General features: G+C 44.2%; 2 protein-coding genes across 2 annotated transcripts in view; one reads left to right on the forward strand and one right to left on the reverse strand.

The window, feature by feature from the left end:
- Positions 1 to 16,691, forward strand: part of aven (apoptosis, caspase activation inhibitor) — a gene marked incomplete at both ends in the record, with an annotated part of 30,768 nt that extends 14,077 nt beyond the window's left edge. Inside the window, 4 exons of the mRNA XM_080524576.1 lie at positions 14,720 to 14,790; positions 15,661 to 15,756; positions 16,056 to 16,392; positions 16,567 to 16,691. Of these exons, the coding sequence (XP_080380702.1) occupies positions 14,720 to 14,790; positions 15,661 to 15,756; positions 16,056 to 16,392; positions 16,567 to 16,691 (629 nt within the window). The remainder of the gene's footprint in view (positions 1 to 14,719; positions 14,791 to 15,660; positions 15,757 to 16,055; positions 16,393 to 16,566) is intronic.
- A 1,797-nt stretch (positions 16,692 to 18,488) lies between these two features.
- The window catches only part of ryr3 (ryanodine receptor 3), a gene marked incomplete at both ends in the record, with an annotated part of 132,242 nt that continues 127,495 nt past the window's right edge, over positions 18,489 to 23,235 (reverse strand). Inside the window, 12 exon segments of the mRNA XM_080531575.1 lie at positions 18,489 to 18,584; positions 18,757 to 18,808; positions 19,259 to 19,359; positions 19,640 to 19,704; positions 20,116 to 20,272; positions 21,067 to 21,201; positions 21,400 to 21,546; positions 21,665 to 21,725; positions 21,927 to 22,054; positions 22,160 to 22,202; positions 22,355 to 22,485; positions 22,653 to 22,853. Coding sequence (XP_080387701.1) covers positions 18,489 to 18,584; positions 18,757 to 18,808; positions 19,259 to 19,359; positions 19,640 to 19,704; positions 20,116 to 20,272; positions 21,067 to 21,201; positions 21,400 to 21,546; positions 21,665 to 21,725; positions 21,927 to 22,054; positions 22,160 to 22,202; positions 22,355 to 22,485; positions 22,653 to 22,853 — 1,317 coding nt within the window.

The raw sequence follows: 23,235 nt of genomic DNA on the forward strand, positions 1-23,235 counted from the left end.
CACACACACACACACACACACACACACACACACACACACACACACAAGAACAAGATAAGAAACAGCATTGTGCCGGCCTCTTCATTGACCTGTCCACCGAGGCATTTGATAGCCTCTGGAGTAGCAGGGCATGACCAAGGGTATCTGACATTGGATTAGACCAGTCAGCCTGCAACCTGCTTGATTCTAGGTCCACTGCTGTTAACATTAAATAAGACCAAAAATAGTATTGTTATTAAGATTTATTATCATTTTAATTTATTTTACATTTTATTTATCATTATATAGCCACATTTATGCTGATGATACTATTTTGTATACTGCTGCCTCCTCTGTGACACAGGCTAGTAGCCTTTGATGAAATACAGAAGACCCTGATAAATCATACATTTGAACTTTGCTGATAAAACAAAATATAGGCTATACATTTTACTAGTTCACTCATATAAATAATTAGGGATTTGGATTGATCACGAGCTATCATATCTATCAGTATGCCTATCACCTACATATTTATTATGATCAAGCAGCAGAAATGTGTAGCCTTCTGTCTGCTCCCCCTGTCCTCTCAAAGGTATCAGTTCACCCACCAATCCCCATTGTCTATAGTTGAATAAATCAACATTGTGCAATTTATAACATGTTGTCTTTCTAGTTTGTCTTACATTAACATTGCTTTAACAGTTGTCACCCCACACAGTATTAGGCTGTCTGCATTCAGAGCATGGCATACTTGTGTCCTACAAAAACATGGAATCATGGGGCAGCAGAAAACATGGAATATGTCACAAGCATCAGCTTTATTTCACTTTTGAACATCCTCAGTAGCATGTTGGGACAGTTTAGGTGTTCACTGGAAGGGTACAACAGACTCACAGGCATTTGTAAGAGCACAGCATACTGTATACAGACTGGATAACATTAGCTTCTAACGTTAATGTTAACGCTATTTGCCGGCCTTCTGCAAACGTATCTGAGACTAAACCGGGCTACTTAACTGCAAGAGATCCTCCGGCAAGAGAATATGTCCACTATGCAGTGAAATCGGCGAAAATTTACTTAAAAATTCATTAATAATAATGGAAGACTGGACGCTCTCCCGCTTTGTACTACCGCTTCTACTCTGCCAAAATGGTGGCGTCAATTCCCGGAGCTCTATATTGTGAAGAGTTACCTGTCTCTCACTCCATCCATTAAAATTGTAGCTCTCTCTCTGAGCAAGTCAAAGGCCTCTGTTGTGATTTGTTTGATTCCCATCTCTCTCTCTCTCCCTCTCCCTCTCCCTCTCCCTCTCCCTCTCTCCCTCTCTCTCTCTCCCTCTCCCTCTCCCTCTCCCTCTCTCTCCCTCTCTCTCACCCTCTTTCCCTCCCTCTCCCTCTCCCTCCCTCTCTCTCTGTCTCTCTCTCTCTCCCTCTCTGTCTCTCCCCTCTCTTTTCTCTCTTTTGCCCACATTGTCAGATTAGTCATACTCGGAAGGTTGAGTCTGCAGCTCTCTAGAGTGCACTTAATTGAATGTGGGCGGAAATGTGTTCAGGAGGAGTTTTTCTGGGCAATTACGGTATCCATGAAATCAGGAATTGTCCACAGAGCCCCCTTCCCCCCCCCCTCCCTTCCACCATCCCACCCTCCCTACCAACCTCCCCACTCCCTCCCTTCCCTCCTCACACCTCCTTCAGACAGGTGCCTGCACCAGCCCTCTGGTAGTTTTCCTGTATCCGAGGCGTTGAAGTGTTGAAGTGGCTCTTGTGTGTGTTTCTTTTGTCGGAAAGGCAAGAGTGTTGGTGCAGGCCAGAGGGTCAGACCCACACTTTCACGAACGCTGCTGCCTTTTCCATCTAACTTTGGATTATGCTTATTCATTTCAGGGCAGACCAAGAACAGTACATGTAACAAAGTCTGCATGTTTGACAACATCATTAGTTGTGTAGCTCAATGAGTGGCTGCCTGTCACATTATTATTCGACAGGACTGATGTATTGTCAGTATGTCGAATGTTGACTTGAAAGTAGGGCATTTGACATGTATTCGCCCCAGGTGGGGTATTGATTAGCATGGTCGGTGCCAGTGTGAGGCTTCAGTAAGAGGTATGACTATAGCTGTGGGCTGTGAGTCTCGTCCTACCCTCTGTCTGTTGGCTGTGAAGAGGTAAACCACTGTTCTCTGCCCTTGACAGTACGACTGTGACTTTCCTTAGCCCTTCTCTAATCAACGTCAAAGGGCTGGAAAGAGAACATGAGACTTTTTATAGGACAATGTACATGTCACTACTACGCTGTAATCACCACTTCTCAACTCAGTGGTTTTTCTGGGGAAAAAAGAGAACATGCTTTGGAGTGAAATTGTGGACTTGGTAGATTTACAGTATTGTGTTTCTCAAAAGTCACACTTGTTCCCGATGCATTCTTGTTTCACGCATTCCACTCAAAGCACTGCGCCTACTTATACTGTCTCACACAGTATGTGTGTGTCTTGGTTTGTGCGTTTGTGTGTATGAATACATTTGGTTCACCGGCCTCCAGGTTAACATACTCATTCCTGACCCACTCAAGTCCGTACGCACACACAGTAGGCTATCCTTTGAGATGTACCAATGTGTGAAAACCTTCAAGAGGACTGTAGTCAGTCGACACACGTACGCACACACACCCACAAACCTGCATTTACTCCACGGGTGTGATTTTACTGGTGATTATACCTTGACCCTCTGACATGCCAGCAAGTTTACCAGTACAACACTTGCATACAAATTTGCTGTAACCAGGAGGCCAGCACTCTCACTCTCTCTCTCTCTCTCTCTCTCTCTCTCTCTCTCTCTCTCTCTCTCTCTCTCTCTCCCTCCTTTTCTCTCCCCCTCCCTGCTTTTAGCAGCAGGACCTTCATTTAAACCGTAGCCCCATCTCCACCTCTCTAGTAATTTGCATTGTTCAAAGCACTTCTACAATGCCGTTGTTACCTAAAGCAGAAACCTTCTATGGTGACACTGTTGAACACCATAGTTGTGATGGGTACAAGGCCTCCATTTAATTAGGCTAGTATGTCTTGCTGTATTCTAATTAATACCCTGATAAAACCTTGAGTAGCATAATACATAAGGCATTCTATGATTTGGATTTTCATATTGAATGCAAATTAAAATAAATAACCTTCTCTTAGTAGTGGCCATGGTCTACTAATTTCTCAAGGTTTACACCTGGGAGCTTTTGTGTGAATAAAGTCACACAAGTGTGACTGAGGCCTATTTACCTAAGATGAAGACGAATGTACTGTATACAGTGGATGTATATTGACTGCATTGTAAACATGGTCAATGTTCATTGAGCTGAAGCGAATAACTGCTGTTGACCATTATGTGATCTACACTAAACGTTCTTATTGTTTCCTGCCTTGCCTCGTTTAGGTTTTGATTGCCATGTTGCCAGGGGCGATGAACACACACACACACTGCAATCCTCTTGTTCCAGGGCTGTTCATGGCCTCATCTATCTGTATATATTAACACACACAGAATCAATTCACCCTCCCCCCAGACATAGTTTAGCAGCTCTACTAATGGGCATCTATCAGTGCTTTATCATAATGAGTCAAAGGGAAATTACCTTAAGGGGTTAGATGAGTCAGGTAACAAGATTGACAATCGCTAGGACATTTTCGCTAACCAAGATGAACGGAAGTTTCTATCCCACCTGACGTTGATGTATATGATGCACACCCTTATTAAAGTATACATATATCAGGAATGGAGTAGCTCAGTACGGAGGTAGATGTGTTACCTGGATCATTGGTTTACTAAAACACTAAAAGAACAGGTAAGAAAGAGCTACGCTATAGTAGCCTAATTCCAATCAAGGTGTTAAGAGTCTCGAGACTCCTCGACACCAGGCTTGTTCCTGCAGTCCGCCCGCCCACGCTCCCTTGGCCATTCTAACCGTCGTTAGGAACAGCCCGTTCTCGGGTTAGAGTCGAGGTTCGCATGTTAACCACTTGAGATGACAGCTCTCTGTGTGGTCAGAGTGTACAGGACGGTGCTTCGGGTCTCCATGCTCAAGGGAACACAATGAAGCCATGGTTGGAGCTGCGTGTGTGCGTGCGTGTGGCTGTCCCCCTGGTTTTAATGACGGGGTTTCCGCTTTATCAATTCACCCCTTCACTGTTTTAGGTTTAGTCCCAATTTCTTGGCTTGAGGTGGGTCAATATTTTACGGGAATATTAAGTGTGTAAACAAAAGTCAGAGCACACACTGTAATGAGAGGCACACAAATCACACCTGAAAGATTTATAATCAATAGAAATTATTAATTTTCTTTTCTTTTTTTTTTATTCTTTTTTTTACTAATTAATACTGATGAAATTACTAATGAAGAATACACTCTATTAGGCACTATTTTGTCACTGACTTTGGTTCTTTTTCATAGCTTTAAGATCTCTGAGTAATTTGTACGAGCACATCAAACATAAAGCATACAATTGAACAGTGCCCTTGCACAGAATTACGTTTCCTGGTTCATTACACTCAAATAAAAGGTATACTTACAGTTGATCTTCCAGACTCGATGTGCATATCCAGCATCAAAAGAACATACCTCACTTCACTACTATAGAGGTAATCTGGTACACTCCTCCACTTCAGGTGAGCACTCTATCTTTCTCTCTCTCTCTCTCTCGCTACCCCACCACAACCTCAAACACTATAGGTATTCAGTGCCTTGTTGAGCCCTCACAGTAGCTTGAACTCCTTTGACGTAGCCCAAAGTGTGTACTCGGAGTGGCAGATTATTTTTGAATGTTTGAAGCACGGCTGAACAGAGAGGTTGTCACAAGTGGCAAGAAGAAGATCCCCAGGCACTCAGCAGTCACGCAGAGATCTGACCTCCTTTAAGGTGGAGAGCTAGAAGGAGAGCTAGTAGTCATCTCTCTATTCCTTCACAGTTCAAACAAGTAAAAAACGAGAGCAAGATTAGATGTCCTTGGGATCTTTCCTCAGAGAATGGAGAAGCAGAGTTTGACTAGTCCTCTAGATTTTCCTCAACAGCAGATCTGAAGGGGAGCTCCAGTAGAGTAGATGTCATCTCACTTGGTGTCTTTTTACAGGTGGTTAGAAGGAGCCAGATCCACTGTACTGTAGATGAGATTCCCCCCCTCTGCTGAAGTTTGATCAGCTCTGCTGCGCTGTGGAAGGGGCAGGGCTGAGATTCCCCAGGCTGGAGTGGCTGGCTGCTGTGGATCACTGCTGTGGTTACTGTGACAGCTGCCTCGCACTGTGCTCTGCTCTGCTGCTGACACTGACACAGATGGAGCAGTGGCTGGCTAGGAGGAGATATTCCCACAGGACCTGACGGCTTGTCATGTTTCAGGACACTGAGCACACAGGAGGAGGAGAGGGACGAGGAGGAGAGGGAAGAGGAAGAGGAGGAGGAGGAGGAGAAGAAGAAGGAGAGGGAATAGGAGGAGTGGGGGGATAGGGAGGGGGCAGCAACAGCAGTACGTAGGGGAGGGAGTGGGCAACCTGTTGGTGTGTGTGTGTGTGTGTGTGTGTGTGTGTGTTTTCGTTTTCTCTCTTCCACTGGTGCAGATGGGTACTAGAAGATCTTGAGACAGCCTGACACTTCCTAATACATAAAGAGTTCATTAATCCCCTCTGCGTCCGACACCCAGCACAGACGGCACTCTTAAAGGCAGGGGGAGTGGCAGCGTGGGGGGGGGGGGGTTTATCACTTGTGATGGTGCTGGAGTGTTTGAACAGCTTTGGGTGAGCTCAGCCGTTCCTATCAGGCTTCTAACAGACTGAGGCGTTCTCGCCACTTAGCTACCTTCTTTCAGTGGTCAGACCTGACCAGCTCAGATAAGGTTTTGGCTAGCTATGGCTCTATAGGTGGTGTAATGTTTGTGTTTATAGCGGTTAGAGTTGAGTCTCAGGATGGGGTTCTACTAGACTAGATTTAATCCAGCCCAGTAATTTGTGTAATGTGAAAAATGAAGCAATTTCTTTCCCATCACTCGGTCTTGAAGCGCTTCAATCCAGTGGTTTACCTTTGATTTCCACTATATGAATATTCTCCCACTATATTAAAATATATGATGCAAAGTGTTTAGAGAGGGATTCTGTCATAAAATGAGTTGAATTAGAGTGCCTAAAATATTACTACTCAGTATCTAAGGAAGCTGCATATGTGACTAAAATCTGTCTGGGCTAATCAACTACAACCAAGGTCAGTAACACATTGTTTGGGTGGGTGGAACATCCCGATAACATATTGTCATAACAATACATTTTAGGTTTTCATCATTCTCAAATCAATATGGCATCAAGGAAAGAATAGATCAATAACATCAGACAACCAAAAGACTTGCTGAGACCGATACTAGTTCCACAATCAATGCTTTCGAGTAACGACACATGTCATCTTATCCTTATTCTGAACTTCAGCAACTTCCTTGTTCATTGTTATCGTCTCTCTTGGTTTGCTCTGTACGAGTCTGTGTGTGTGTGTGTGTGTGTGTGTGTGTGTGTGTGTGTGTGTGTGTATGATGATTCACTTGCTTAGTCAAATGTATCGATTGTAATTCACTTTGGAATAAGGCGTCTGCTAAATGCCAAAAATGTAATGTAAATGTGTGTGTGTGTGTGTGTGTGTGCAGCCTTGTGACCCTGTTGTGGAATGGAAGCACTTGGTGCAGAGCATGCTGATGTATCAGATTGCCTATGTAGCCCTCTGGTAAACAGTCTGTCAGAGCCATCCAACTACAGTGTTCCAGTATAACCAGAGCCTTGTCTACTTCTCTGAGAATGACGTAACGTTGACATAATGATGACAATGAATGGCCATACCAGCCGATGCCAGCTCACGGCAACTGATATAACACTGTCATGACGCGTACTGTTGATCAGGTTGGCTTGTTGGCTAGTGGTATGTCAAGCCAACTGGCTGACCTGACCAACTGTTTGTGTGGTGGCAGTATCACTGTGTTTCAGATGTTATAAGCCCTCATCAGCTGTGTCAAGGCTATTATTATAACAGTGTTATGCGAGCCTTATGCAAATTTAGCACAAAAAAAACAGGCTAACTAGCTTTGCTCTGCTGCTACTTTCCTCGAACCATTGATTCACCACCATCTATCTGGCTCTGTCAGATGCTAGTCTACCAGTTGCTAGTCAGGTTCACACAGTGAGATTTAATGAATTGATTGCCTGAACGTTGGCTGAACGACCCTTCCTGTGTCTAATGATGACGGGACACAATGATGGTGAGACGTGGAGACAGACATGTTCATCTCATGGATGTCCAGGCCTCCTCATGGGTATTGATTATCATGAGAAAGTAATAGAGGATATGAGGGGACGTAATGCATTCCCTAGTGGAGGTCATCCATAAGGGGGCAAGGAGTTCAATGGTGACTGACGACTGCTGGTAACTGCTGTAACAGGGTCTGTCGCAGGCCTCCACCCGCACTTTGGCTTTGGCCCCAGTGACACCAGAGCGACTGCGATTGCAAGCCTACATGACAGGACGACGCTACCCTTGTACAACACTGGCTTGAGGGGAGACGGCAGAGAGCATAGAGATCCACGGACTGGCTGACGCCATGTAGACTGTCATAGACTATCAAGGTTCTGTATACAACACCGTCCTATGGCGGAAAGGGAGAGAGCGGGAGAGAAAGAGGGCGTAGGCCGGGGATGGTAGATATTCAGATGGCACAGTAGAAAGTAGGAGTTTCTCACAGGAATGAGTTTCATTTGTTCTGTGCTCTGACAACAACAACGGATATGATCACTTCCATAACATCTTGTCTCTTTAGCATCTCATTTCAATCTCCAGGCCAGTGCCATTGAACTAAGCTCAGTTCACTCTCATCGTCAGAGAGGAAGAGACTCCTGTTGTGTCAGACACTCTTTGTGGCAAGATGGCTGCCAGGGGAGAACTGCTCCTCTACGTGTGCTCTTGGTGTCTTCGTATCCCGATAGTCTTTCTGCCGGTGATGAATCCTCAGTCGCTGTGTCTCTCTTCACACGTTTCACGCCCTTTGTCAGGCCTCGGGTAGCCAACACTGGATAGACTGGTACCCTGCAGAAGTGGTTCCCAAAATGTGTTTGTGCCTTGACCCACATAAAGACGTTAACATTTCCTTCATAGGAAATCCACCTATTTATATTACCTGTAGGACTTAATTGTCTTTGAAAGCTTTAAAGGTTTTAGTGTGGACTCTTTGTGTTTCTTATATGCTTCTGTTTGTTTCTATTGATTTCACCAAGCAGAAATGCATTGTCAGTGACAGCAAAACATTTGAAATGTGAAACAGTGAAATTAGGCTCTGTGACAGCTGCACCATCTCCACTATTGAAGAAGTCCACAAGTTGGAAATTATATATTCCAAAAATTAGGCAATTTTTGTACCATGGTTCCGTGCTTCAATTAAAGCTAATTGGGATGCCAGCAAACATCCACCCACACTGTAGCTCTCTCTCCCCTAGTTGTTAATAACAATAGTTGTGTTGATAATGATGGCCCATTAAGCTCTCCTCTTCAGTCCAGATGCGTGTGTCTCCTAACAGCCCGTGGAGACTGTCACAATAGCATTCTCCTCCAGTCAGAGCACTTTACTGACGCCCCGACACGGCACTGCTCATTAGCTGTGGCTACCCGAATGTAATGTTTTCCGAGTCAAATTGGCAATTTAAGCAAACATGAAGACTCTAAGTCAGATGATACGCTTAAGAGAACGTCTCAAAAAGCTCTGTAAACAACTCCATGCCCACGTTAATGACCAGCCAGGAAAGACCCGTTGGCACTTTTTGTCTAATTAAAATCTCCCCCTAGTTTGTCTCGGCATTTTCCGTTGATACTTGTAACTCTCTTGTTTTTCTGTTCCCAATTAATGATAGAGAATCAATAGCTTCCATTTGATCAAAGACTGTGATTCTTCTAGGATCTCATCGTATCATCCAGTTTCGGGTATTGGTATCTCCCGCCTCACGGTGCTCCAGAGAGAGCCTTTTATGGAAATGGATCTTAAGCCTAGTGACACTGCAGGTGGAAGAACCAAGATAGATGGACGTGATTAGAAGCTCAGAGTAAAGCGAGAGCGGTGACTGCAGGGGGTAGGAGTCTGACAGCTGCTCAGGACGAGACGGACAGCTACCTCCAAAGAACCTCTCCTTAATGGAAAACAACAGAGACTTGAATGTGTTTATCTGCTGCTGCTGTTGCTGCGGCTGCTGTTGCTCTCTTGATTGCATTTTGGTTGCCATTCACTTTACAAATAGGCCTACAGCGAGCCTAGCTGGCTCCTCACAAACAAGAGGAATTAAGTAGCTCCTGTAGAAAACAAGGCCACATCTGTTGAAAAGTATTCAGTCAGACATAGTTAGCCACTGTGTTTTGTGGCCGAGATGATTTGTGACCATTTCTCTCTCTCCCTCTCTAAGCAAACACATTTATCACTCTCTCCTCTGTGTCTGATTTGTTGCCTTGACCCTATTACCGCATGAGACCAGGGCAGGCAACACCAGGGGTGCCACGCAAATGGAGCTGCCAGAAAAAAGCCTATGCCAAACGGCAAGGAATGGTCTTGCCATCAGCCTGTTTCTCGGCTTCTCAACGTTGAGCAGACAATGGAGGGTGGTGGTGGTGGAATGTTCACCTCAAGTGCCGGGGTAAGATAATGAGAAAAAGGCACTTAGCCCTAAGTTACTCCAGGGAGACTGTCCCTGTACCGGTAATCTCTATGTAAAATAATGTAAAATGTATCAATATAGGTGTGTCTTTTGTACTCTATGGCCTCAATGAACTTTTCATTTCATTAAGGAGTACACTGTTACCTATTGTGTGGTGGAGCAGAGCTTGGACTGTAGCCCTCAGTGTGGCGGTGTGTGTGTGTGTGTGAAAGAGACTCTGTCTGTGTCCTTAATGACTTGACCTCATCGGTCAACCATGGCCCTTCAGAGATTGGTGGGTTACTTGCCTCAAAGGATCAGAAAGTGTCAATTGAAAGGAATTTAACAAGAATTTAGAAGAAGGAGACTGAGAGACCTTGTCAAGGTCTTGCATTTAGACTCACTGTGCTACAGGCTTTATGATGTTGACACTGTCACGACAAAAATACGTGTATACCTCCAGAGAAGAAATTGTTGCCGCACATTAAATGTGAACGTTTCTTAATTTACACTTCCTTTCTTTTTGTTGTGTTCACTTTATGGGCATCTGTCTTGGTTAGGGGTAGTTGTAGCTACTTATTTTTGACTCTTTGGAAATAGACTCAGACTTAGTAAGCTTGGCTTGATGGTGGTAGTATGTGTCTCTAAGGCTGTGTAATGTCTTCACCATTCACTCCACAACCGGCTCTTGACAGTTTACAAATGTGTCTTCATATAAGTGATTAGCCTAACTGCTGTAGCAGCAGCTACTGGCTAAATGTACTGTATGCCTGACTGTCGTTAGGTCCGGTGACACCTGTCTGGGTTCAATCAAAGATGTCTTCACTAGATTGATGGATGATGAACTACCCACGGGCTGTCTACGAGTCAGTTGAAGTGGTGCACATTGTTTGCGTGTGTGTAGGGCCACAGCTGAGGCAAGCAGCACTTTCATTCTCACTTGATTAGCCCCGTAGCCATTCTCCCCACAGGATGTGGGTTAGCGCTGGCTGCTAACACGGCTAAGTGAGAGAGTGGGGAATGAGGCCAACGCGTCTGTAAGAGAAGGACAACCAGTCGTCAATAACACCTTCGCGTCCATAACCACTATCTGTGCGATCGAGAAGTGTGATTACCTCCCTCACAATATTTTTTTCTCATTTGTCTTATCTCTGAAGCGGTCAGGAACGTTTCCACACCACTGGCACAATGGCGCACAAATATCCAGTAAAGCAGCCACTGATGATGCAACACTGGGATATCTGTAGGCTACCCCTCGTTGGGTTTCCAGGGGAACCATTCTTATCTGTGACGGGCTGCTCTTGGATTAGCTTTCTATGGCACCGCTCCAGCGGTTTATGACCGTAATGTCCGCCCCTGTGTGAGTTGAGGGACCACAGTGATTAATTTGAGATGATTTAGTTTTGTTGAACCTATGGGAAAATAGATTAGGGTGCAGCCATTGAACACACTTCACTGTGCTGTTCACATAGAGAGTTCATTTAGGAAAGCACACAGTAGGGTTTCTTCCCACTGATAGCGGCTCTCCATTGATGACGGCCAGCTCACCTATAGACCAAATGCCACCTCTCTGCTTATTGCCCTAACATCACATATGTGAGTTTGTCTCTTATCTAACAAGATAGGCCTAGGTTTCACTAGGTTGTGTACATTTCAGGCTCAGAATGTCTTAAACCTTTTTCATTACAAATAATTGGGCTAGTCTAACAGTTCTGTGCGTCATCCATACCATTTTCATATTACTTTCACTTTTCTACAGTGTGTTCACTTTGAGGTGTGAGCTCTCCACCCTTCTGGCAATAAAATGGCACCTGCTTCGGTTGCGGGTCTAATAAAGGCTCTTGTGTCTTATAGAGGCGTAATTCTCCACAGTCCTCCAACAGTGGAATAAATAGCTGATCTTTATGGTCTTGCCTCGTCGACTCCACATTTTAATTGCAATCAGCACTATGTGATTTATTGACAGCCCAGTCCAGAGTTGTCATCTGTTAATTGGTTTGGTTGAAAGGCGTGACCGAAAGCATGTTAGCTGTCACCTTCTAATGGTTGCTCCCTGGAATAGAACTGGCTTTAGTCGTCTTGAGTGCTGCTGCAAAAAAAAAATCAAGACCTTAACGAATAACGAATAACTTCCTTTCTGTCTTTTTTCCTTCCTCCCTCTATGTCTCCCTCCCATCCTCTTTCTTTCTCTCTCTCTCTCTCTCTCTCTCTCTCTCTCTCTCTCTCTACCTCCCCCCAATTCCATCCTTTCCTTATTCTCTTTTTTCCCCCTCCTTTCCCTCCTGCTCATCCTTCAATCTGATGAAATGATTGGGGTGGAATAGGTTAATGCAACTGAACCCGTGCTTTTACCTACAGTCTCTGCTGTTGAGGAATCAGTGATTGCTCCAATGAAATGAGGGCAGAAGTGTCCAGTAGTAGAGTATTAGAACAGGTTCTCTGTGGCTCAGACAGCTGGCTGTTTTCCAGGGAAGCCTCCTACAGGCAGTAGTCAGTGTGTCAACTTTACACAGAGGGTGGGGACCTGTCAGCACGGATGTGGGGGGTGTGGGTGTGTGCCTGTGTGCGTCTGTATGCTAGAGAAGCGGTAGGGTGACAGTGACAGCCTCACACCAACAGGAGGTGACAGGCTCTGCTGGCCATGCGGAGAGGCCAATGAATGATCAAGTGTGACACCGGACAGCAGACCTTCAGCCCAGCTCAGGCCTCACACAGTGCTCTCATTCCCAGGGAAACAGCACCTTACCAGCCGGAGTAGGGGAGTGTCTCTACTGGTACTAGGCTTGGCCAGTTTCCAATTTTTGAGATACTGGTAAACCGTCCCCAAATAAAACCGTGATTTACGGTTTAACTGTGTAATAAAAAATGTATAACAAGTGACTGTCTGGGCAGTGGGCACGCAGGGTAAAATCTCTTGTTGTTTGCCACGGTTATTATCGTTAGGAAGCGTCGCCGGTATTGCTATATTAAGCTATATTGTGGAGCACTGTGGCTCACTGCAAGGCTCACTCCTGTGGTAGTCGTGCAGAGCTACGCCCAGCAGAGGAGAGGACAGCAGATAAGATGAGGAGAGGAGAAGGGAGACAAAAGAGAGATGGAGATACAGAGAGGAGGGGACGAGACCAGAGACAGGGCAGCGGAGTCCGTAGACCTGCCAGCCTTCAGACAGAGACGTTGTAAGTCATCTGCTACAGAGACATGTCAGCGGCACTAGGGAGATGAGTCACAAAGTTCTTCAGGGAGACGAGTCGCACCATGCTGAATGCTACTCTAACTGTCATGACGGTGAGACATGTTACTTTGGACTGTACTCTTGAAACAATCTGAAACCCATTTACGACAGCCTACAGAGCCTTGGTGTTCACTTCTGTTAGTTCTACCTAGAGGTTCAATTAAGGACATTGACCATGTCAACTCTCTAGTCTTGATAATGCTTCACTTCTGACTCCCATATCCGGGACATGAGTGACAGAGCTTTGTGTGTGTGCATACTGCACATCGGGGACACACACACACACACACACACACAGCCCGTCTTCGTCAAGATGAGACGAGGACTAGGGGATTAAAGGCAATTTGAAGTCAGTATGTATCAAGCAACATGATTCAGGACTCTTCCTGGAAACCTGACAGGGCCTTCTCTCCTCGCTGTGGCAGCTGTTGCCATGGTTCTGTCGATGCCCGTGAAGGAAGCAAGCAGCACCTCAGAACTACCTGGATGGCATCTCCGCTCACACAGATTAGCTTGACACCGCTCTCTGTGGCCATGGCATCAGCAGTTTCTTTCCTCAGCCGAGCTGTCCTGTAGAGTGAGAGAGAGAGAGAGAGAGAATTCAGATTATAATTTATTTTTTAAACGTTTTTCAGACTTTTATTCTTAAAAAAAAAAAATCGGACTTTTATTCAGAAATAGTTTTGTCAGACTTTTATTCAGAAAGTTTTTTTTCTGACTTTTATTCAGAATTGTTTTTTTCTGACTTTTATACAGAAATTTTTTCTTCAGATGGCCCGGGGATACAAGAGTGTGTGAGAGGGGGGGGGGGGGTACAACAGTGAGAGAGAGAGAGAGAGAGAGAGTGAGAGAGTAAGTGAGAGGACTGACAGAGACCGAGAGAGAGAAAGAGAGAGAGAGAGAGAGGAGGACAGACAGAGAGAGAGAGAGAGAGAGAGAGAGGAGGACAGACAGATAGATTTGTCCGACTGAGTCATTATTACCCCCACATTATGCATAATGCATATGCATCTGTGCTTCTTGCTGACAAAAGCCTTCCTGTTCGCTCTCCTCTTGACCCCATGTTCCTGCAGCTTCACCAACTGCAGTTGGCAGGGGCACACAGAGAGGTGTCTGAAAGGCTGTGTGTCTGTATGGAGGGCAGAGCAGAGAGAGGAGCTGGGACTGACTGACTATCTGACTGCTGTCTCCCCCTCCCTTGGACAGGGGCAGCTGTCTTTGACAGACATGCTGGGCCTTTCTGTCTTTCCTCTCCTCCTCTCCTCTGTTTTTCTTCACCTGTTTTCCCCTCTTCCTTCCCTATGGGGAAACATAGAACTCTAAACGAATCCTGAAAGTGTGAATAATAACAACACCTGACTATCGCTCTATACCCACATTGACCCAAATCTGAAGCACCTATAGTGGTTACACAACACAAATGTACAGCATTGTTGAGTGTTGAGTGGTGTGTGTATTCCGTCAGGTTAACTTGAGTCAGAATTGAGTTAGCAGAATCCATGCCATTTTGTGGAGTCAGCCCTTATAGCCCCAGTTATATAAATGTCCTCCCTTGGTTATTTTAAGGAGGTTTGAGTGCTGGTGATGTAACATGGAGCGTTTGTAATTAATTAGTGTTTTAATGGAAGGAGGTCAGAGGTTGGCTGAAGCTCCCATATTGATCATCAATTCATATCCTGCCTATTGACAATTTCAAAGTGTTACCATAGCAACAGAGGTTTGCTCATTAATATTTGCCTACAGAAGTGAACATTTAATTTGGGTGAATCTTATTTTTTATTTTTATTTTTTTACCTTATCTTGTATACACTGCTTACTCTAACTTTCTTTCTCAGGGGACTCCTTCAGTCAGTTCCGTTTTTCTGAGGAGAAGGAGTGGGAGATGGACTCATTGGCAGCCAACCTGGTAAAATATGTATTGTATTTCCCAGAATACCTCTCCTCTGCATGTTGATTGTATCTACAGGATAGATCTCTCCCTTTTTCAGTGAAATGTTAATTCTCAAAGTACGGGTCAGATCCCAGTGTCCAGTAATCTTACCTGACAGGTTGATCTGTGCTCAGAAGTGTGCAGCTTGACATATGTTGTGAATTTATTTATCAGGATAAACCCCTAGAGATACATCATCTCGTTCTAGAGAGGGACATACTATTACAATCATAACAGACATGATATCATAGTATTTCTTTGTTTACTTATCTATACCTGTACTGTCTTCATTACCTATCACCACTGTTATTATTATTATTATTATTATTTATTGTTATTTATTTATATCCTTCATCCTGGGATGCACCACTTGGGAGTTTGTGGGTGGGGGGGGGGGGGGGGGGGGGGGGGGGGTTGGGACATGTTTGTGTTTTGTGAAAAAACAAACCAAAACTGAAAAGTATTGTTTTTGTATATCTGTAACATCTCAATAAAAAGAAAGTTTGTGAAAAGTGTGCAGCTTACCTCTTCCTGGACTGATCCATCTCGACAGTCACTTTACTACTGTCACTTATTGAGTATTTTTATTGAATTTTGCCTACTGCCTTATTGTCTACAAATTGCAAACTACTCTTAATTGTAAATCATTTATTTGTCACTTATGCCCTGTACTATTGTCACTTTTATTATTATCTTGTATTATGCCTATTGCCTTATTGTCTTGTGCTGCAATGTCAGGAATCGAAGCCTAAGAATTTTACTCTCTTACACTTGTGTAATGTGACGTAACAATAAACTTGAAACTAGCGGTAGTGGTTAAGTTTTATCCTGTCTGTCTCTCTGCAGATCTCTGCTGTGTTTGTGGACCTCCCAGCACTGGCAGAGTGTCTTCAGGAGCTTCCTCTGCACCAGAGACTCAACCTGGAGGCTGAGATAGTGCAGGTAACCATGCTGTGTCCTCCCCCCATATGTCCCTTCCAGTGACCATGATGTCTGGTGTTCCTAGGAGCTGCCACGTGCTGTAGCTTCAGGGGCACATGTGGACATGGAGTAGATTGATATCCTCTGTTATTTCTCAATAAGTTTGATAATTCATTTGATTATTTCAACCAAGCATAGAAAAGCAGTTTGATAAACAACAGAAACGTCAACCTTTTCATCTTGTAAGTGCTCATATCTTATACGCCTTATCTACTTCAAACTGCTGCATTTAAAGCTGTTGTTGTCTGTTGTGATCTTAGGAGAGTACACCAGTGGATCTGCCCACTATGACCATGGTACCCAAACAGGACCCTGGAGTGAAGGGTTGGTTTAAGCCTACTGTCCCAGCCCAGAAAGGCCCCATCTCAAGCCTGAGTGTTTCCTGTGCTGCTTGCCCAGTCTCAGGCACTGCTCCTCTGGGCTCCTCCAGTGCAGCCAAGCCCCCGATGGATGACATGGATGATGATTTGGACCAGCTTCTCAGTCTGCAGAGACCAGTCTCAGAACCCTCAGAATCTAAACCTATTCGTGTTATGGAGATGGAGATGGAGGAGGAGGAGGAGGAGGTGGTGGTGGAGGTTTGCATCCCAGATAAACGTGAGTATTCAGTTTGGTAAAAATACTTGTGTGTATATGTGTAATCATCTGTTAACAATGTCAAATCAATACCCACAGACCGCAGATAAGCAAAGCAGAAGGCATTTGTAAGAGAGCAGACTTCATAATGATGTAATTATGCACTGCGTGTGTCTGTGGTTTATGCAACATCAGCGGAGGAGAGGACGGACGAACAGGTTTCAGAAGAGCAGGAGAAGGTTTCTCCCAAGGCTGAAGCAGCGAAGCAGCAAATGACAGAGGATGACCTGGAGGACTGGCTGGACAGCATGATTTCCTGACCCCCGACGCTGGAGCAGAGTCACAGCACGGCCCGGGAGGACAACAACTTGGCCACACGGTGAACACAATACATCACCGGCATCCCTCCCAAAGGATCGGACCGGTTATATGACAGCCATCCAGACTGGCAGTCAATTATAGACCTGACTTGTATGATGGACTACTGTAATTTACTCTGGATTGATTGAGGCATTGCTCAGATGTATAAGCCTAACCCCTTTCTCACTGATTGACATCAAATTCCAGTTTTCCCTCCAGCCGTGCATGGCTTGATTGGAGTGGCGGCTGGCTGGGACTAGAGACATACCTGGGGTCAGTTTCCCGAAAGCTTTGTAGCTTCAGTAGTACTTTCTTTTGATGATCCATGCCTCTCCGAGACCAGCAAAGTTGTTCATTCAACCACATTTCGTTTTTTCACGCATCAGCATTGACCTGCTGATTTGTACAATTGTTAGTAAGTAACTTACTTACAATTGTTACTCTCTCTTTGCGGCTGGGTTGGGGGGAGAAATTAAGTATTACTTAAGCTACAAGGCTTTTGGGAAACTGACCCCTGTACATTATGTCTTGCACCAGAACTCTGTGCTTGGTACATTTCAAAGAGGCAGGACATGGGATGTTCTGTTCCTTTTGCCCTGTCTGAGAGGAACACACCACTTTGCAAGGAATGCACATGTGATTTGACCTACTAAAGGATTCTGGGTCTATTGGATCGTATGCTGTAACGGACACGAGATGTGGTTTATTGCATTGGTTATTTTTATTCATTTCCTCCCTCTCTTTCAATGAAGAAACGCAGTTTACCAAAGCTACTACATACAAATGGCCATACAATAGCGGTTTACTGTTCTTTGTCTTTAAATGTTCAATAAAGCCTGAACCGTGTTTCTTTTGTTTTTAGTTTTTTCCTCAGCGTGTGGAGTCTACTGTGGAAGATGTGCAGGCAGGCAGGACACTGCAGCTTGGGACCAAAACCAAACTGAGCAACATTTACACAATGGTCATCTAGATTTTATACAACACATTTCTTCTTAACATAAAAGCCACAAAACGAAACCCAAGGTAAATTCTGCTTAACTAACTAAACCATAACTAGAGCACTATCAATTAAGGTGTGTCAGGAGGGACAAAAATGGTTTGCATAGTTTCTCATAAGGCACATCGGCACTTGATAAACACCAAATGGGTTCAGCTCAGGTCTGTCCTTGTAGGGGACCCTCTTGTGTGATCCTCACCAAGCAGATTCAGAGCAACTTTAAAAGGTAGAACAGGTCTCATTCAATTCAGCTCTAATTTGAGCATCATCACACGATCGCCATGGATACCGGGTTGATACTCAGTTACAGTAATGTCATGGCAAAAATTAATTTGTGCATATTTAAGACATTCACTTATCATGCTGTAACCTTACACATATCAAATGTCTCCACTAGACAAATTTGTGCAACAGTTTGGGGTTAAGCAAGTGAAAAGGCAATGTGTAGTAATAATCGAAAGAACCATTTGCGTCAACGGGCAAACAAGGTTTCATGACTAGCTATTTTGTTTCGTTTTCTTTTTTTTTCTTTTCTTTCTGTAACAGAAAATGACTTCTCTTTTTCACGTCAATCCATACACAATCCACCCAGTCAGTGTTCAGTGTCCTCTCAGTAGTTGCTGACCATGTGAATGATGTTATGGTCAATAGCAACAGCAGCTCAAAGTCCAGCTCATATTCAGGTTCCATTCCGGGTTGTGAGTCTCTCTCAGGTACAGGTAGCAGATAAGGATGTCTGGGGAGGATACGGGCGTCCTCTCTACCCAAGCTGGTCCTCATACTGCTTACGGAAACAGTCTCCGGCAGGGAAGAAGTCCCAGCATCTCTCTTGGTACATCTTCCACACATAAGACTCCTGTAGGGGTAGGGTGTGTACACACTCTTAGAATAATGTTGTAATCGTGTTGTAAACAGTCATATTAGTTTCTGGAAACCTTCTTTCCATAAGCAAAAACAACAATGTTCAGGTCAGCCAATTAAAAGCTATTTTGTGTGTTGAATGTGTGTTCAAGGATAATGACACATACCTGACCCGTGTGTTCAGTCTCATCCTTATTGATGAGGTACATCAGGAAGAACCTGGACAAAGTGCAGGGTAAGAAACCGTTTTTTTGATGATAACATTGTTAGTCGTGAAGGTGAAATCTGTATTTCAAACAACAAAGTGGCTCCCAGCCATTTTTTCTTTTTGGTAAACAGCTGAGGGATGGGGTTGGAGAAATGACCACTCTGGAAAAATAACTACTCTCAATTTCATAGACAGAGCTATGGATGCAAGGACTGACAATCAATCAATGATGGAGTACAATGGAGTAACCTTATATTTTGGGTTCTGATGAGGTAAGTTACATTCTTCAAGAATCCATTGCTATACATCAATAATTTTAAAGTCACTAAATTGATATACCAATTAAAGATTGCCACTTTAATTCAGAATGCCCCAATCCACTATAACATTTAATTTAATTTAAATAAACATTTCTATGGTGAATGCTTCATATCCAGGGTGTTCTGTTGGCCAGTACTCACAGATAGTTAGCCAGGTTGTGCTCTTGTAAGGTGTGGGTCTCAAAGCCATGGGGTATCCTGTCAAAGTAGTCATTCCCAATGCCACAGATGAAGCATTTCGTCTAAAGAGAGGAACGAAAGTGTTCAAAGTCCAATCTGCTTCACTTTCTGATTCAGAAAACAACCATGATCCATCCAACATAATTATTTTACCTTTATTTTTACAGGTTATTTCCATTGATTGAGATATAAAATCTCTTGCATTTATTGTTCTGTTATAAGGAAATTCATGTTCACATATTCACCACAATACAGTGCACTGTACAGAAAAGTCAATCAAACGTGCTGAATATTCCCCTTCCCAGACAGTTCCCTGGAATGTGTAGTTGAATGAAGTCTTACCTCCATGTCCTCCTTCACCTGCTCCTGCTGGTCTCTCAGCTCCCCAAAGGCATCAATGATCAAACCTGTAGGAGGGGTGAATTCATCAGGTCATATGAGCAGGAATGAACAAGACCGACCCTTTACATAACACAGCCACTCCCTCGTAACTGTTGTTGTTGAACTGGTGCGGATAAACCATGCATATTTATGTGATTTAATCCATTTATGTGAATAAGCTATGCATTATACAGTATGTGATTCCTATGCCCAGATGGAAACTGCAAGTATAGAATCCTCTCAAGCCTGCAAAGCTTTGGAATCAATTCCCAATCAAAGTGAATACTGCTACTAAACATACCGTTACTTGTTTAGTGTAAAGATTGCATATGTAGACAATGCTGATCAAGAGTAATCCACGTCATTTCCACTCTGCCAATCCTGACTGTACAGTAGATCAACGCATCTGCATGTTCCTGTCTGACAGCAGCACGTACCCTGAATGATGGCCAGGAGGATGACGATGACGAAGAAGAAGAAGGTGATGTCGAAGAGGATGCGCCACAGCTCGAAGGGGTCTCCTGCCGGGTCCTCGATCTCATCACCAATACCACCGCCGGCTCTCACCCCCACGTACATATGGAACAGGAAGCACTGGGGGAGAGGGGGGGGTTAAAAACTCATCCTGAGACAACTGTCCCCTTACTGACTCATACAAACTGACTGGTTTAGTGTAGAATCTCATGAGTGAAATGCTTGACTTTAACAGTGAACATAATGGTGGTATCCAACCTGGTTCCTGGAGAGCTATAGAGTAAATGGACCGACTTATATAGCGCCTTATTCCAAAGTGCTTTACAACAGCCTCTCATTCACCCATTCGCACACACCAATGGCGGCAAGGTACCGGCCCACTCATTGGGTGCAATTTGGGGTTCAGTGTCTTGCCCAAGGACACCTCAACACGTGGCCAGGCGGGGATCGAACCGCCAACCGTGCAATCATTAGACGCTCTACCTCCTGAGCCACAACGGCCCCTGTGTGCAGGACTTTATTCTAGTCCAGCACTTACACACCTGATTCTACTTCCACTCATGAAGCTTGATAAGTGGAAACAGGTGTCTCAGACTACTGCACCCCCTAATACCCTACATAAAAAAAAAAAAAAAAACTTTCTTCCATTCACTAGCCCTGTGACTGCCTATGGCACTTGCTCCTATCGTAGACTTTACTTATGATGACTATTGTGTAGTTGATTCACTTACTCAGACAAATGTATTTAATATTGTAAGTCACTTTGGATAAAAGTGTCTGCTAAATGACTTAAATGTAAAAGTAAATGTGCTTAAATGCAGGGCAGAAACAAAAGCCTGCATATCCGGTAGGACCAGAGAGGGTGAATCATCTAGATTCTATTGTTTAGAGAAGGAGGAGATGGTATGACGTACTGTCATCATGTCGTCACACTTCATGTCAGGCTCGTCTTCGTCCTCACTCTTGTTGTAGAACTTGCGGAAGAAGTTGAAGGCCACCACAGTGTAGAGATACACCACCACAGCCAGCAGACCAACTGTCAACACCAGCTGTAGAGACAGGATATAGTCATCAGTCACAATGGGATGCAGCGCCCCAAAAGTCTGAAGTGGCTTCATCTCCTAGTCTAATTTTCTTTCACTATATAGCTTTCTATGTTTTCAATGCAAATGATTCAAAAGTAGACAGGAAGCCTTTTACGTTTATTGATGGTAATGGCTCTGTTGCCCTCTGGTGGTGATACTTGCCTGCTTGCCGTTGTGAGTCACAGAGGATATGATGGTCGTCAGGGTCTTGAAGCTCATGGCGATATCCAGCAAGTGAGCAGCGAAGAAGAAGTTATTGTAGTGTCCCAGGATGGACATGGTGACGTACCAGATCAGGTAGAGGAAAGACTGAAGCCAGAAGAAGAACATAAGATCTGTCCATCACCCAACACTTAACCAGTTACAGTTAAATGCATGTCCAGCAATGAGACTGCATGCATCCACCCAATTCAGTTGACACACTTACATTGTCAGTCATCACCGTGCCCATTTTCCAACAGTGGTACTTGGTATCAATGGAGCTCAACCTGACATAGAAAGAACAGCGGTTTATCTGTTTTGAACTAAATTGAGGTAAACGTAAACAATCACTGACATTGTCATGTGTGATTGTCTCTGTAGAGATCACAAGAGGTATTCAAGGATTCCCGTAACAGTACTGTAGCTATATTGTTGTGTGTGTGTGTGTGTGTGTGTAAAATAGGTTTTTTGGGGGGCTGACTTCTCACCAGGACATGAGAGAAGCCTCCTTCACTATGGCCTCCTGAGTAGGGTCGAAGTCCAGTGCACTCTTATCCAGGCCCAGCAGCTCAGCGATGCGCTCGGCCCCATACAGATCCCCATACTTATTGATCACCTACACACAGAGGAGACATACTGTCGGTCACATCTGTGGATTACCATTCAAAGAGCTCAGGCGGATGTTTGTCATGGTTTAGTTTTGCTCTGATATCTCACTTACCTTACGTTTGACAAACTTGTCCCAGTAGTTATTAGGGAAGGACCTATACAGAGAAAATTGGTTCAAAAAGCATACGAGACCTATGCGATTGTTCAATTAAGTGAGGCTTTAGACAATTGCTTCATTTGAAAAGATATGGGAATTAATTTCTAAGGATGTAAATGTTGCTTGCTCATCCTCTGTGCTGGGACTCACGGAGTGTTGATGACCATGCGGTCCCATTGGCCTTTGATGTCATCGTCAGATGGCTGTTCAGTGATATAGAGGCCGTCAAACTCCAACTTCCTGGCGATCTCCTTCTCTCTCTTAAACACCACCAGAGGCACCTGGGAATGACAGAGTTTGGACAGACGTTTGAGAGAGAGACGAAAGTTGGATAGGACAAACACTGTTTTATGAATTAATGACAAGAGAGAGAGAGAGAGAGAGAGAGAGAGAGAGAGAGAGAGAGAGAGAGAGAGAGAGAGAGAGAGATATTAGAGTAATCAATCACCTTCAGATAGTAGTATCCCACCACACTGAGAGCGGAGATGAGTGTGTGGAATATAGCCAGGAAACAGAGAGTGGGAGCCATGTAGCCAGTACTCTCCTCGAGGACAAAGTCGTCCATTCCAGAAAATTCAAATTCTTCATCAGGGTCTGCATCAAAGATAGTCCAGGGTTCACCTTCCTCTTCTGGTTCAACAAGATCAACCTAAGGCAAATTAATTGAGAATATTCAATATATACAAATATACATTAAATATATTTTCTGTATTTATACACACATCTATATCTGTATATATTCTGTATTTCTACACCCATCTCTACAGTAGCGATGAATAAGATAGCGTGTGGGTGTACTAGTTATTGAGCAGAAAGGACAACATAGCTTGCACTATTCTTCTTCCCTGCATTTAGTCAAGAATAACTTTCCCTGTGAGCTGAGGTGTATTCCATCAACGTCACTATAGGAAAATCCAGGCTCGCGAGACTTATCACAATAGGGCTGGATCTTTTAATAAATCTTGCAGGATTTATCAAAATAAGCCTGGATTGTCTTTTAGCGATATTGATGGTATACCCCCCTGGTTGAT

This window comes from Nansenia antarctica (assembly GCF_963989245.1).
Source record: "Nansenia antarctica genome assembly, chromosome: 1".
Lineage (NCBI taxonomy): Eukaryota > Metazoa > Chordata > Actinopteri > Argentiniformes > Microstomatidae > Nansenia > Nansenia antarctica.